Source organism: Hyperolius riggenbachi, chromosome 11, assembly GCF_040937935.1.
Source record: "Hyperolius riggenbachi isolate aHypRig1 chromosome 11, aHypRig1.pri, whole genome shotgun sequence".
NCBI lineage: Eukaryota > Metazoa > Chordata > Amphibia > Anura > Hyperoliidae > Hyperolius > Hyperolius riggenbachi.
The window spans coordinates 48435367-48452607 of NC_090656.1; the positions used below are offsets into that span (position 1 = coordinate 48435367).

General features: G+C 43.5%; 1 protein-coding gene across 5 annotated transcripts in view; it reads left to right on the forward strand.

The window, feature by feature from the left end:
• The window catches only part of LOC137538410 (protein cornichon homolog 2), a 325780-nt gene that overhangs the window by 106842 nt on the left and 201697 nt on the right, over positions 1-17241 (forward strand). For 3 of the 5 annotated variants that reach the window (XM_068260581.1, XM_068260577.1, XM_068260580.1), the window contains exons 2-3: positions 10859-10927; positions 11253-11300. In XM_068260581.1, the coding sequence (XP_068116682.1) occupies positions 10859-10927; positions 11253-11300 (117 nt within the window). The remainder of the gene's footprint in view (positions 1-10858; positions 10928-11252; positions 11301-17241) is intronic. The other 2 variants (XM_068260582.1, XM_068260578.1) reach the window with 1 other exon arrangement.

Sequence of the window (17241 nt, forward strand, 5' to 3'; positions counted from 1 at the left end):
GGGCTTGATCGCCGGCGGTGATCAGAAGGGTTGGAGGGAAGGAGCAGGGAGGGGGGGAATCATTTAGCTAGCGCTAGGCTAGCTACATGATTTAAAATAAAAAAATTCAAAGAAAAACGCTGCGCAGCCACTTTGGCAAAATAAATAGAACGCCAGGGTGGTTAAAAAATTCAGACCCTTAGGTAACTATTTATGTAGTTTTTTTTATTTTTTTAATTGTAATTTTTTTATTTATTTTTTTATTTAAAAAATGCATTTGGGTAATTTTAGTTTGTAATATAATGTAATTATTTATTTAAAAAATGTATGTGGGTGCAGTTTACTATTTGGCCACAAGATGGCCACATTCAAAAAAGTCCTGGAGCGTACGATCACGCTACCAGGAACTATAAGGAGGCTGTAAAAAAAATTTGGGGGGGGGGGGGGTTGGGGGCAGAAATCGTTTTTTCTATATTCGGATTTTTTATATTCCCATTCACTGATCGGGGGGTAACGGCAGGCAGCGGGAACGCGCACGCGATCGCGCGCCTCACTCAGTGGCAGCAGCACAGTCTATCTGGACGGATATATCCGTCCAGCTAGACCGAAGTGGTTAAAGTGAGCCTGAAGCTAATTTTAAACAAAAACAAAAAAACCCAGATACTTACCTATTGAGAGGGAAGGCTCTGGGTCCTATAGAGTTCCTCGCCTGGTCCCCTCATCCCATTGCTGTCACTCCCATATTGCTGTCACCCAGAGATCATTACAGTGCTGTTAAATTGCACAAAAATCATCACTTACCACTGCTGTGTCACTAGAAGGGCTAAGCGCCTACTGTAGGCGCTTGGCCCTTCTAGTGACACAGCAGGGGTAAGTGATGATTTTTTTTGCAATTTAACAGCACTGTAATGATCTCTGGGTGAACACAGCGCTGGTTCACCCAGTGGATTTGTCCTATGCACGTGCACTTTAGCCATTACTCGGATAAAACCTGTGTAGATCAAGTGTATCAACCTAGCACAATGATCTTGCTTCTATTGGGTACACATATGTGCTAGTTTAATAATCAGTTTGTTTAGTGTGTGTCTGGAAATTCGCTGTGTTGAAAACATCTACATATATTTGCACTAACTGTTTTTACTACCTGTTATCGTAATTTCTCTCCTTTTGAATTAGCTGAAGTAGGACCCTAAGCTCGGGTCAAAAATTATTCTCTATGATTTGTATACATAGGCCTCAATTCACTAAGATCATGCTGGAGATAATAAGGCAAGAGAAAACTTACCTCCACACAGTGAGAGAGTTATCTTATCTCTTCATTCCTTACGTTATCTCCTCTGTAGTTAATTTACCTCCTTTGTAGTTATTTTCACACATAGTTAATTAACAGCCTGTCTTTAACTCTGGAGTTATTTTAAGGATTGAAGAGTTAACTTAAAGACAGAAGAGTTAACTTTAGGTGTGCCTGAGGTAAAATGTTGCCTGAATACTACATGCCTTATCACCATGGTAACAACTCTAGAAACGTTATCAAAGACAGGAGATAAGCTTAGTGAATTGAGGCCATAGTCTTTTATTTATTTTTGTGGTGAAATCAGCATTATTTATAGCAGTAACTGTTATGCAGGTTAAAAAAGCTAATTCATTCAAATTCGATTTAACTATTTACATACTGTTGCATCTAATTGTGTTCATGTATATACCTGGCGTCCTCTGTTATAGTAGTTTTCATTGTTTGTGTCTTTTTATAGTGTATCTCCGAGCTTGATTGCCTGAGGAAGCGGGCTGTTGAGTCGCGAAACGCGTTGCATACCTGGAGAACTTATAATACATTTTACTGTTGGTTTCTAACGGCTTATTGGCTTGTCATTGTGTACTTGAGGGTGGCCTCTACCTACCCCCCTCCTTTTAAAACAGTTTTTAACTTTTTTATCCTACTTTGGCGCCTCTGTTACTACCATTTATCTATTTAGGACTAATAATCTAGCCCAGAGGTTCCCAACCGGTGTGCCGCGACACATTCATGTGTCGCGGCAGCACCAGCTATGTGTCGCCGCTCTCTGCTCCCCCTGCTCGTCTCCCCCGCAGATCGCCCTTCTCAGGGCTACAAGAAAATGGCCGCCGCCGTTCACATTTGCAGACATGCGGCGGCCATTTTCTTGTAGATGTGCACTAACTACAGGCAGAGGGCGGAGGCAGCGCATCGAGGACGGAGCCACGGTGCGAATGAGTGGCTCAGGGAGGAGAAGAAGGGGCGGAGTGGTGGCTATGGAGGGGTGAGTTAGGGCGGGGATCCCCAACCTGCCTGTGGTCCGCGGGACGCTCCCAGTTGGGCCGCAGGACTGTCCTCTTCCCTTCCTGGGGCGCTATACTGGGGCACTATACTAGCTATCCTGGGACACTATACTGGCTATCCTGGGGCACTATACTGGCTATCCTGGGGCACTATACTGGCTATACTGGGGCACTATACTGGGGCACTATACTAGCTATCCTGGGGCACTTTACTGGCTATCCTGGGGCACTATACTAGCTATCCTGGGGCACTATACTAGCTATCCTGGGGCAATATACTGGCTATACTGGGGCACTATACTAGCTATCCTGGGGCACTATACTGGCTATCCTGGGGCACTATACTAGCTATTAGGGATGCTCGGAAAATTCCGCGGAATTATGAATTCCGTGATTCCGGCCGGAATTAGGTTAATTCCGATTCCGGTAGTCAAATCGGAATTCCTATACCTCTCAAACGGAATTCCGCGGAAATTTTATAATTCTGACGGAATTTTCCGGAATAGCACAAAAAAATCTCTCTCTCTCTCACTCTCTCTCTCTCTCTCTCTCTCTCTCTCTCTCTCTCTCTCCCTCCTCCTCCCCCTCCTCCTCCTCCTCCTCCTCCTCCTCCTCCTCCTCGGACCTAGTGTGTAGTAGGTATCTGTCTTAACCTCTAGACCATGACCCACACTACATGCTAAAGCTGGCGGTAGCATAAACCATACTTCCATTATGATCAATTCGATAGAAAAAGTAGCATGATTAAGGATTTGTACTTTTTGAAAAGCATGCTTATATACCATAGCTGGGATTTGAACCCAGGACCTAGTGTGTAGTAGGTATCTGTCTTAACCTCTAGACCATGACCCACAGTACATGCTAAAGCTGGCGGTAGCATAAACCATACTTCCATTATGATCAATTCGATAGAAAAAGTAGCATGATTAAGGATTTGTACTTTTTGAAAAGCATGCTTATATACCATAGCTGGGATTTGAACCCAGGACCTAGTGTGTAGTAGGTATCTGTCTTACCCTCTAGACCAGAGGTCCCCAAACGTTTTGGGTTGAGGACCGGGTCAACATATTTCAGACCGCTGGTGGGCCGGAGTAAACATAAAATGATGTAGAAGTCTTTGCGGACCAGACAGTGAAGCATACCCAGGTGACAATCTGCAAGCCAATTGGACAGCAGTGTCACCTGATGTGGAATTTGATTGGAAACCAGCAAAATTTCTGCTTTCTGGCTTCCATGTGGATGGGGGGTGCTGCACTGCTATTCCATATGTGGACCACCAATATTTAAAGATGTAGCTGACTGCATTTATAAGCAATACATTTTCTGTGTGGGGGGCCAGTAAGAAAGCCTTAGGGGGCCACATTCGGCCCGCGGGCCTTAGTTTGAGGACCACTGCTCTAGACCATCAACCACACTCAGGGCCAGGCTTTAGCATGTAGTGTGGTCAGAGGTGGGACAAGGTCCTTCAGCACCCAAGGCTGAGACAGCAAAGTGCGCCCCCCCATCCCTCCCACCCCAGCTGTCACACACTGATTGCTATTACACTAAGAGGTGCCCCAGGGCCCCCCCCCCCACCCCCAACACCTTAATCTCTACTTATCTGGCTTGCAGTCGCTGCCATGTATCAACTTTTCTTATTTCTTTCTGCTTCAAACACAATTGGGAATGACAGCTGAATGAATTGTGCACCCCCTCCTACACTGCGCCCTGAGGCTGCAGCCTCTCCAGCCTCAGCCTTACTAGTGGGTAAGACAGATACCTACTACCATGCAGTGTGGTTCATGGTCTAGAGGGTAAGACAGATACCTACTACACACTAGGTCCTGGGTTCAAATCCCAGCTATGGTATATAAGCATGCTTTTCAAATAGTACAAATCCTTAATCATGCTACTTTTTCTATCGAATTGATCATAATGGAAGTATGGTTTATGCTACCGCTAGCTTTAGCATGTAGTGTGGGTCATGGTCTAGAGGTTAAGACAGATACCTACTACACACTAGGTCCTGGGTTCAAATCCCAGCTATGGTATATAAGCATGCTTTTCAAAAAGTACAAATCCTTAATCATGCTACTTTTTCTATCGAATTGATCATAATGGAAGTATGGTTTATGCTACCGCCAGCTTTAGCATGTAGTGTGGGTCATGGTCTAGAGGTTAAGACAGATACCTACTACACACTAGGTTCTGGGTTCAAATCCCAGCCATGGTATATAAGCTGTTTTGAAAATCTGCAATTCCCTACTGCATGATATGGATGGATGGATGGATGGATGGATGGATGGATGGATGGGAGGAGGAGGAGGAGGAGGAGGAGGGAGAGAGATTTTAAAATTTTTCCGACGGAATTCCGTATAAGTCGGAATTCCGCGGAACTGCCCCGGTATACCGTCGGAATGGAACGGTAACGGAATTTCTATATGACGGAATGCGGAATTGTGCCGGAAACGGAAATGGGCTATTCCGACCATGCCTGCTAGCTATCCTGGGGCACTATACTGGCTATACTGGGGCACTATACTGGCTATCCTGCTGCACTATACTGGCTATACTGGGGCACTATACTGGCTATACTGGGGCACTATTCTGGCTATACTCTATTCTGGCTATACTGGGGCACTATTCTGGCTATACTGGGGCACTATTCTGGCTATACTTGGGCACTATACTGGGGCACTATACTAGCTATACTGGGGCACTGCAGCATCAGCAGATTGTTTCTGAGCCCCTCATTGTGCCTGCAGCATCAGCAGATTGTTACTGAGCCCCTCATTGTACCTGCAGCACCAGCAGATTGTCACTGAGCCCCTCGTTGTGCCTGCAGCACCAGCAGATTGTCACTGAGCCCCTCGTTGTGCCTGCAGCATCAGCAGATTGTTTCTGAGCCCCTCATTGTGCCTGCAGCATCAGTAGATTGTCACTGAGCCCCTCATTGTACCTGCAGCACCAGCAGATTGTTACTGAGCCCCTCATTGTGACTGCAGCATCAGCATATTGTCACTGAGCCCCTCATTGTGCCTGCAGCACCAGCAGATTGTCACTGAGCCCCTCATTGTGCCTGCAGCATCAGCAGATTGTTACTGAGCCCCTCATTGTGCCTGCAGCATCAGTAGATTGCCAATGAGCCCCTCATTGTGCCTGCAGCATCAGCAGATTGTCACTGAGCCACACATTGTGCCTGCAGCATCAGCAGATTGTCACTGAGCCCCTCATTGTACCTGCAGCACCAGCAGATTGTTACTGAGCCCCTCATTGTGCCTGCAGCATCAGCATATTGTCACTGAGCCCCTCATTGTGCCTGCAGCACCAGCAGATTGTCACTAAGCCCCTCATTGTGCCTGCAGCATCAGCAGATTGTTACTGAGCCCCTCATTGTGCCTGCAGCACCAGCAGATTGTCACTGAGCCCCTCATTGTGCCTGCAGCATCAGCAGATTGTTACTGAGCCCCTCATTGTGCCTGCAGCATCAGCAGATTGTCACTGAGCCACACATTGTGCCTGCAGCATCAGCAGATTGTCACTGAGCCCCTCATTGTGCCTGCAGCATCATCAGATTGTTACTGAGCCCCTCTTTTCTATCATACGGGACGTGTCATGTATATCTGAATGTTTGGCATGATGTGACGTGTCCCGGATATCTGAATGTTTGTCGTGATGTGTCACGACCTGGAAAAGGTTGGGAACCACTGATCTAGCCTGTGTACAGGAGCCCCCCCCCCAAAAAAAATTTAGCAATTTCCTAGCGATCCCTGGGCCCATTGCTGTCCTCCTCACCCCACCCACTGGAAATCACTTTGTCATGTGCCTCTCATCCTCCCTCCTATCCCCTCTATAGTGACAGACGCATTATTAGCCTGTAGCTTAGTGACACATCTGCACAGCATTTGGCCCTGAACTGCTGTTTGTGTGTCCAAGATCATAGCAGATAACATGGTTTTGTGCAGGTTGTTATAGCACAGCACAGCACCATCACACACTAGTAACATTACCCCTTATCAGTCTACACTGTACTTCCTGTTATGTACATATACTGCAATCTCTATGATGCTTTTCTCAGACGTTCCTTTTTGTCCAAGACATAGGGTAATAACCTAAAATGTAGCATATATGACAGACTCACATGATACACCTTATCAGCATTACCTATAGACCTTTCATTTACTTTGCTTGCTGTCTGACAGCTGTCCAAAACCTTATACTTCTATTTTGTCTGGTTCGTCTGTTTTCTTTGTTTTGACCATCCTAGTAAATATGTTAAGTTCCAGCGTTTGCCCAACAGGAACTATACCAGTTTAATAGTTTAATTACACTAGCGATTTTCAAAGTGATACTGATTGCTGGTGATTTATCGATTGGCAGTAAAAGCGCACCATTAACCCCAGTGTGAATGGGCCCTCACTGTAAAGAAAACATTCTCCTGCCAAACAGATCTCCGTTAAACGGAGGTAATAGAATTTAGTCATCAGAGCCTCTAGTTCAAGCATGTTGAACTCCAGTCCTCAAGGGCCGAAGTCCTCACATATTTTTGGCACAGCTCATGTTAATTGATGGAGCTGAATCAGGAAAGGTGTGGTCAATCAAGTAGAACACTGCATTTCTCAGTCCATCCTAAACACTGGTATGGATATGGCCCTTGAGGACTGGAGTTCAACACCTGTGCTCTAGTTAATTACCCAACTGCCAGCTAACCCATTGAAAGCTGCTGGCCTTTATTGCCTAAGTTTTTAATTTTTTTCTTGCTTGTCACTGATGTATGTGTGTTTGTGTTGGTAATGGGTAATATGATGAGTATTTCTGCATAAAAAAATATTTATGATGTATAATTTATAGATGTGCTGTAAACTAGCAGGTCTGGATATATGGCTGGTTGACAAGGGCATAAAGTTATGATTTGCATGGTTCTGCTCTCTATCCTGTAGTAATACATTGGGGTTGCAGTTTCTAGGCCATATGAAGGTCAACTTTTTTAATACATTAACTTGCAAAAGTATTCACCCCATTGGTGATTGTCCTGTTTATCGTGTTAAAGCCTGGAAGTAAAAAATTTATTTTTTTTTATTTGAATTTTATGTGATGCACTTAACAATATACAGAAGTTTTCATTGTTGAAGTGGAGTGAAAATAAAAGAGCTCCTATAATTTAAAAAAAAATAAAAATGTAAAAACTGCAAATTGGTCAAATGTATTCACCCCCTTTGCTATGAAATCCTGCATCAAGACCTGGTATATGCGAGTTAACAAGTCACATAATGACCCCTACTCAGTTAAAGTGGACCCAAAATAAAAATACAAGAGTTCAGAAATAAAATGTATTTTCTAAATTATAATAATAAATAGCAGCCTTTTTTTCAGCTGCATGATGACAAATATAAAATATTTTACATTTATTGGAGAAACCCCTCCCTTCCTTTCAAATTGTCGGGACAGAATCCGTCAAAATGCTGGAGTAGGTAGTGTCCGGCAATGGAGGAATTGCTAATGGCTGCCCCCTGTATAACTCTAGTTATGAAAAGAGAAGGGTGAAAAGCATGCACTGAAATGCTCTTAGGCTTGAAGGAGTGTTTATTTATCTTTGTATTTGTCAGACTGGTGCAACTAAATATTTTGAATTAAAAAAATGTTTGGTTTGGGTCCGCTTTAAGGCTTCTGAAATGTTTCCTATGAGACCATTTTTCATCTTATCAAAAAAATGTTTTCACCACCTGACAACAGAAAAAACTATTATACTTATTTTGAGTATTTTCTTGCTTGTGGGAGCTTAAAAGAGGGCAGTGAGTGCAAAAACATATGTGAGAAGAAAAGGTAATAGAATACGGGGCAATTCGTTTATTATGGCCCACCTATGTCATAGACATCAATTCCCAAGAGGCTCAAGCTAGGTACCCACTGACAGATTTGAGCCAGATAGTTCGGGGATCTCTGCTGATGAAAGACATTTCCCCGATCCATCTGTCCAAATCTGCAAGTGTCGTTTGCGCTGTTGGAAATGAGCGATCAGGTGAAGTCAATGAGGTTCGGAATGATACTCCACGACTTAATCGGATATGTTGGTTGTTTGCATCCTCAAACATTATTTAATGAATTTTCATTAAACTATGTTGCGCAATATTGCAAAAAAAGTTCAGCATGGAAAATATTTTGGAAAAATCGCTTAGTAGGTACGAGAGTATACAGATGCCAATTCAGAAGTAGGTTGCACTACAAAGTATTGACTTTGGGAGTAAATACCAGCCAGGTCTGAACATCTGCAAGGAGTTTGTATGTTCTCCCCGTGTCTGCATGGGTTTCCTCCGGACACTCCAGTTTCCTCCCACATCCCAAAAACATACAGTGGCTTGCAAAAGTATTCGGCCCCCTTAAAGTTTTCCACATTTTGTCACATTACTGCCACAAACATGAATGAATTTCATTGGAATTCCACGTGAAAGACCAATACAAAGTGGTGTACACATGAGAAGTGGAACGAAAATCATACATCATTCCAAACATTTTTTTACAAATAAATAACTGCAAAGTGGGGTGTGCGTAATTATTCAGCCCCCCTTAGTCAATACTTTGTAGAACCACCTTTTGCTACAATTACAGCTGCCAGTCTTTTAGGGTATGTCTCTACCAGCTTTGCACATCTAGAGACTGAAATCCTTGCCCATTCTTCTTTGCAAAACAGCTCCAGCTCAGTCAGATTGGATGGACAGCATTTGTGAACAGCAGTTTTCAGATCTTGCCACAGATTTTCGATTGGATTTAGATCTGGACTTTGACTGGGCCATTCTTACACATGGATAGGTTTTGTTTTAAACCATTCCATTGTTGCCCTGGCTTTATGTTTAGGGTCGTTGTCCTGCTGGAAGGTGAACCTCCGCCCAAGTCTCAAGTCTTTTGCAGACTCCAAGAGGTTTTCTTTCAAGATTGCCCTGTATTTGGCTCCATCCATCTTCCCATCAACTCTGACCAGCTTCCCTGTCCCTGCTGAAGAGAAGCACCCCTAGAGCATGATACTGCCACCACCATATTTGACAGTGGGGATGGTGTGTTCAGAGTGATGTGCAGTGTTAGTTTTCCGCCACACATAGCGTTTTGCATTTTGGCCAAAAAGTTCCATTTTGGTCTCATCTGACCAGAGCACCTTCTTCCACATGTTTGCTGTGTCCCCCACATGGCTTGTGGCAAACTGCAAACGGGACTTCTTATGCTTTTCTGTTAATAATGCCTTTCTTCTTGCCACTCTTCCATAAAGGCCAATTTTGTGCAGTGCACGACTAATAGTTGTCCTGTGGACAGAGTCTCCCACCTGAGCTACAGTTCTCTGCAGCTCGTCCAGAGTCACCATGGGCCTCTTGACTGCATTTCTAATCAGCGCTCTCCTTGTTCGGCCTGTGAGTTTAGGTGGATGGCCTTGTCTTGGTAGGTTTACAGTTGTGCCATATGCCTTCCATTTCTGAATGATCATTTGAACAGTGCTCCGTGGGATGTTCAAGGCTTTGGAAATCTTTTTGTAGCCTAAGCCTGCTTTAAATTTCTCAATAACTTGATCCCTGACCTGTCTGGTGTGTTCTTTGGACTTCATGGTGTTGTTGCTCCCAATATTCTCTTAGACAACCTCTGAGGCCCTCAGGAGCAGCTGTATTTATACTGACATTAGATTACACACAGGTGCACTCTATTTAGTCATTAGCACTCATCAGACAATGTCTATGGGCAACTGACTGCACTCAGACCAAAGGGGGCTGAATAATTACGCGCACACCACTTTGCAGTTATTGATTTGTAAAAAATGTTAGGAATCATTTATGATTTTCGTTCCACTTCTCATGTTTACACCACTTTGTATTGGTCTTTCATGTGGAATTCCAATAAAATTGATTCATGTTTGTGGCAGTAATGTGACAAAATGTGGAAAACTTCAAGGGGGCCAAATACTTTTGCAAGCCACTGTACAGATAAGTTAATTTGCTTCTGCCTAAATTGGCCTTAGACTATGATACATGCACTACACGATACATACATAGACATATGAATATGGTAGGAACTAGATTGTGAGCCCCTCTGAGGAACAGTTAGTGACAATATACATATATGTTGGTGCTATATAAATACATAAATAAATAAAATAAATACCTTTTTGCACTCATTTTTATTAATTTTTTTTAACTATTGTTTGTCTCATCTAAGAATATTTTTTAGCTTCAAGGTGGTAGACATTTTATTCAAAACAAATAGTGATAACTCTACAAAATCCATGTTAATTCCAGGCTGCAATACACCAAAGCAGGGCAAACACCAAGCCACTGCACCTTCTGTTTTAAAAGGGAAAAAAAATCCTTTATATTGTATCTCCGCTTTAGGGCAGCGTACTATACTGTAGTGAAGAGGAAAATAAAGGGCTAAAAGCAGTAAAGCAAGAAAAGGCATCAAATATTCTTGTTACTAGTGAGTTTCCAATAACTGTGATCTGCCCAATAAAATACGCCCTAACTAGGCTTGCTTCTATGTATTCTCAGCATACGCCTTCTGTAGCATTGTCTTCTGTAACAGTTTTTACACCTGCTGTGCACTGCTAGCTAATATGTCTCTCTCCCTGCAGATTATTGCTTTTGATGAGCTTCGAACAGACTTTAAGAACCCTATTGATCAAGGGAATCCATCCAGAGCGGTAAGTGTTTATTATAGGCTGAGATGTGTAATTTTCTTGCGATTGCATTACAGAACATCTCAGCAGCTTGGGCTAGAGCAAGGGGCCCTTGTAGAATATCTGCGACTGTCACTAACCTCTTGTATCTCTCTACATGTTTCGTCTGATGTCTTCCCCTTCTGCTCCCTCCTTACCTATATTCACACCTCCTGCCTTACCATTGCTCTCCTCCTCATCCTTTTCTCCCATACTTCTTTTACCTCACATACTGTTCTCTGTTCCACTCTCTTCTGCATCCACCTCTGTCCCACTCTTTCTTTCTTCCTTCCTGTCCCCTTTTCTGCAGAGAGAGAGGGTTAAGAACGTGGAACGGATTTGCTGCTTGCTCAGAAAGGTCAGCAACACAGCCTGTGAATTGTTGTCCAGCGTCTTGTCATGTGTTACATTTAGGGATTATCAACGAGTTACTAATCATTTCTCCTTGTATTCAAACTTCATGGAAATGATATGCAGCTTGAAATTGGACCAATCAGAATAATTTCCTGTCAATTTGTATTGGTGCAAGTTCAAACTGCAGAATGTTTACATTAAATTTGAATGCAGTGAGAAATTATTTGCATCTCATTGATTATCCCTAGTTACATTATCCATCTATGACGTTTTGCTGCACATGCAGTTTCTGTGTGTTTTATTTTATTCCGGTTTGCATACACCATAATCACAGTGTCATCAGATTCTCGTGTTTATCCTTGAGTAAAATTTACTTTATTCTAGAGATGTACATATTGCATTTGTATACAGTGTTGGAACGTCTGTCTTCTCTATATGTCTGTCTTATCTGGATTATGATCTGGGGGTATACTGCTGTATATTTTTACTTGATTATTATGTATTTGCCAGTCCCTTAAAGCAGAATTCTAAGATTTCATTAATTTTGTGTAAAAAAAAAAAAAAACCTCCATGTTTAATACGTACCTTAATTGTAATAACTTGCATAACAGTGCCAATCTGTCAACCTCCTCCTGGACTCTTTTAGGCTTCATTCTGCACTCCTTGGGATTCAATTGATTTTGGCACTTTTCTCTGGTAGTAGGGTACAGGGTATCAGCTGAAAAGGGCGCCAGAGCCGTCTGTGTTAAGTGTGCCGCCATAGACTTCAATGTTATTTGCCACTATTTGCGGCTATAAGCACTAGAAAAGGGCACCATTAATTTTTTACGGCTATACACAGTAAATGTGGCTTCAAAAAGTACTGTATAAACTCACGTATAAGCCTAATTTTTCAGCATAAAATATGTGCTGAAAAGTTAGGCCCTCGGCTTATATGCGAGCCAGTGGAGCAAAACAGAGCAGGTTTTGTTAATGGCAGAGGAGCATAAGGATTGTGCACTAGTGATCCTGCTCTTAGCAGCTTGTGCCCTGTTGTGTCCGTGCCCTCCATCCCCTGCAACATGGTGTGCAGAGTGCTCAAGAGTACCTGTGCCCCCTGGCTTGTGGAGTGTGCCAGCAATGTGTCAGCAGTGCAATGATCAGGGATTCTTCCTGTGTGGCAATCGCTGTGTCTCATATCTATGACGCCATCTAGTGGCTTCTTGAGACATAGCTGTAAGATCCTGTGGCATATCTGGCTATGGGGAGGGGGGCTGACTTGTACTGGAGGAACACCTGGCTAGTGTGGAGGGGGCTATATTGGCGAGGGGGTTTATATGCGAGTCAATCACTTTTTCCTGGATTCTGCTGGAAAAGTGGGTATCTCTGCTTATACACGGGTCGGCATATATGCGAGTATATACGGGTATGTAATATTTCCATGGCTATATAAATTCGGCTGCAACAAGTATGTAATTTTTTACAGCTATATAAATGCAGCTACAACAAGTATGTACTTTTTTACAGCTATATAAATGCAGCTACAACAAATATCTATTTTTTTTATGGCTATATAAATGCGGCTACTATGTCTAATCGGTTAGATCAGCAGGTCACAAATTTGGTTCTATTTTTAGAATAACGTGTATATATAGCAGCACCCTCACTTTATTTCTTGGCAGCACCATTTGCTGGCAAAAAGTTGTACATTGAAAATAGTGAATAAAATAATTTTCCATTTCTAAAATGAATAGGCATTAACCGCTTAAGTTGTTTTCACCTTATAGACGAAAGGAATTTTCATATTTCAGCGCTTCTCCCATTCATTCCCCAATAACTTTATCATTACTTATCACAATGAAATTATCTATACCTTATTTTTTTCACCAACAATTAGGCTTTATTTGGGTGGTACATTATGCTAAGTATTATTATATTCTAAATGCATTTTAATGAGAATAATAAGAAAAAAAATAATTATTTCTTAGTTTAAAATAAAACGTAAAACTGTGGATAAAAGCCACACATTTTATTTGCCTATTTGTCCCTGTTATTGCTACATTTAAATTATATCACTAGTACAATGTATGGTGACAATATTTTATTTGGAAATAAAAGTGCATTTTTTACAGTTTTACATCTATCACTAATCACAAGCCCATAATTTAATAATAATATACCCTCTTGACATGCATATTAGAAAAATGTTATTCCCTAATGTATGTAGGTGTAATTTTACTATTTGCCCAGAAGATGTCCTTGCGCATTATTTCATATTAGCGTACAATAAGTACGCTACATAGGACATAATGCGTCGCTGTGTTACTTCAAAAGTGACACAGGCATCTCTTTGATGCCGGCGATCACTGAGACCTAGACGGGAGAGAAACTTTGTTCCCATTCATTGATCTAACGATCGGCGGTGGGAACGAGCAAGTGGGAGGGAGCGCAGCGGCACCATTTGAGAATGATCACTATTTTTGAACAAAAACAGTGATCATTCTCACCGGACAAGCACGGATTGGCTCAGGGGACCTCTTTCTCCTGCCACCAATCACCCTGTCACTGGGACCATCGCGATTGCGGACTTCTGCTTGCTCAATTGTGTGCACAGCCCCGCAAACTGCACAGATGTGAGTCTCGCGTCGCTGTAGCGGCTAAAGTAGTTAACAAGATCTAAGGTGCCATTTCTTGGCAGCGCCATTTGCTGGCAAAAAAATTGTATAAAGATATATAAAATATTTTTTAATTAAAAAAATGGATCAATATTCGGTAAACATATTGACATGCATTTGTCAAAATAATTAGATGGTGTGGCAACCGATCTTCTATATAAAACATATTATATTCTAATGTATTATATACAGCATTACCTTCTTTCTGCTATCACTGCAGCCATCGTCTGAATCTTCCCAGGTCATCTTGACCTCTGGTAATCAGTCAGTAAGGCATTATGAGATGTCAAAATTACGATTACAGATATTCCCACGTCGCAGCAGATCGCCAATCATTTCAATTATTATAAATTGAAATCTTGTCAACTTAAAGTATTCATGTATATATATTCAATGTAGTATTTTCAGTGTTAATGTTTTTTTAATTTTATTTTTGTAAAAACAAAATGTTTAGAGTGTATAAAAAAATAAACTGTATGCTACATTTAAATAATAATTTGCAATAAAGGTAGACTAAAACTAATCTACCATAAAAGGAACTTGGGGGTATTGTGAGAGTAAAAAAAATAGTTGCATTAGTGTTTATCAATGTTAATCAAGTGTGACAACAAAAGTAATAACCCCACCTTTTATTATGATCTTTTAAAATACTGCATACTTATTGGACACCTAAAGTGAGAGGGATATGGAGGCTGCCATATTTATTTCCTTTTAAACAATGCAAATTGATTGGCTTTCCTGCTGATCATCTGCCTCTAAAGCCCCATCTACACGATGCGATTCTTTGTGTGAATCGATTACGATTCTATTTACGATCCGATTAAATCCAACATCGTACATGTCGGATTTAATCAAATCGTAAATAGAATCGCACAAAGAATCGTATCGTGTAGATTGGGTTTAAGAGTCTGTTTCCACTACAAACAGATTGGATGCAGAAAAACTCCAATGGGAAAATCTGCATCAGAAAAATCGCGTTTAGTGGAAACAGGCCCATAGGCATTCATTGGAGTTTTTCTGCATCCAATCTGCACCCAATCTGAGTGTAGTGGAAACAGGCCCAAATACTTTTAGTCATAAGCCCTGAACAAGCATGCAGATTAGGTGTTTGATAAAAGTTTAACTGGATTAGCTGCATGCTTGTTTCAGGTGTGTGATTCAGACACTACTGATTTATGAAAGATCAGCATTACACTAGGCAATTTGCATTGTTAAACCACTTCACCTCCAAGGATTTTTCCCCTTAACCACTTGAGGACCGCCCCCAGCCGATGGGCGGCGGCAAAGTCCGGGCCCAAACGACCGCAATACGCCCATCGGCGGGGGCGGCTGCGTGGGTGGCTATGCGGCGATCGCGTCATTCGTGACGCGATCAGCCGCCGGGGACTGGCTCCGCCCACCGCTCGTAGTAACCCGCCGGCCGTTCGGAAGCGCCGGCGGGTTACTAGCACCCGGATCGCCGCATGGAAATAGTATAATAGGCTTTGTAATGTATACAAAGCCTATTATACTGGCTGCCTCCTGCCCTGGTGGTCCCAGTGTCCGAGGGACCACCAGGGCAGGCTGCATCCACCCTAGTCTGCACCCAAGCACACTGATTTCCCCCCCCCCTGCCCCCTGATCGCCCACAGCACCCCTCAGACCCCCCCCCTGCCCACCCCCCAGACCACTGTTTGCACCCAGTCACCCCCCTAATCACCCATCAATCACTCCCTGTCACTATCTGTCAACGCTATTTTTTTTTTATCCCCCCCCCCCCTGCCCACTGCCCCCTCCTGATCACCCCCCCACCCCTCAGATTCTCCCCAGACCCCCCCCCCCGTGTACTATATGCATCTATCCCCCCTGATCACCTGTCAATCACCCGTCAATCACCCCCTGTCACTGCTACCCATCAATCAGCCCCTAACCTGCCCCTTGCGGGCAATCTGATCACCCACCCACACCAATAGATCGCCCGCAGATCCGACATCAGATCACCTCCCAAGTGCATTGTTTACATCTCTTCTCTCCTCTAAACACCCACTAATTACCCATCAATCACCCATCAATCACCCCCTATCACCACCTGTCACTGTTACCCATCAGATTAGACCCTAATCTACCCCTTGCGGGCACCCAATCACCCGCCCACACGCTCAGATTGCCCTCAGACCCCCCCCCCCTTATCAATTCGCCAGTGCAATAATTACATCTGTTATTCCCTGTAATAACCCACTGATCACCTGTCAATCACCTATCAATCACCCCCTGTCACTGCCACCCATCAATCACCCCCTGTCACTGCCACCAATCAATCAGCCCCTAACCTGCCCCTTGCGGGCAATCTGATCACCCACCCACACCAATAGATCGCCCGCAGATCCGACATCAGATCACCTCCCAAGTGCAGTGTATACATCTCTTCTCTCCTCTAAACACCCACTAATTACCCATCAATCACCCCCTATCACCACCTGTCACTGTTACCCATCAGATTAGACCCTAATCTGCCCCTTGCGGGCACCCAATCACCCGCCCACACGCTCAGATTGCCCTCAGACCCCCCCCCTTATCAATTCGCCAGTGCAATATTTACATCTGTTATTCCCTGTAATAACCCACTGATCACCTGTCAATCACCTATCAATCACCCCCTGTCACTGCCACCCATCAATCACCCCCTGTCACTGCCACCCATCAATCAGCCCCTAACCTGCCCCTTGCGGGCAATCTGATCACCCACCCACACCAATAGATCGCCCGCAGATCCGACATCAGATCACCTCCCAAGTGCAGTGTTTACATCTCTTCTCTTCTCTAAACACCCACTAATTACCCATCAATCACCCCCTATCACCACCTGTCACGGTTACCCATCAGATTAGACCCTAATCTGCCCCTTGCGGGCACCCAATCACCCGCCCACACCTCAGAACGTCCTCAGACCCCAGCCCTGATCACCTCGCTAGTGCATTGCTTGCATCTATTTCCCCCCTCTAATCACACCTTGAGACACCCATCAATCACCTCCTGTCACCCCCTAGCACACCTACCCATCAGATCAGGCCCTAATTTGCCCTGTGTGGGCTCCTGATCACTCGGCCAAACCCTCAGATCCCCCTCAGACCCCCTTCCGAACACCTCCCCAGTGCATTGATTGCATCTATTTTCCCCTCTAACCGCACCCATCAATCACCTCCTGTCACCCCCCTAGCACTCCTATCCATCAGATCAGGCCCAAAACATCCTGTCATCTAAGAGGCCACCCTGCTTATGACCGGTTCCACAAAATTTGCCCCCTCATAGACC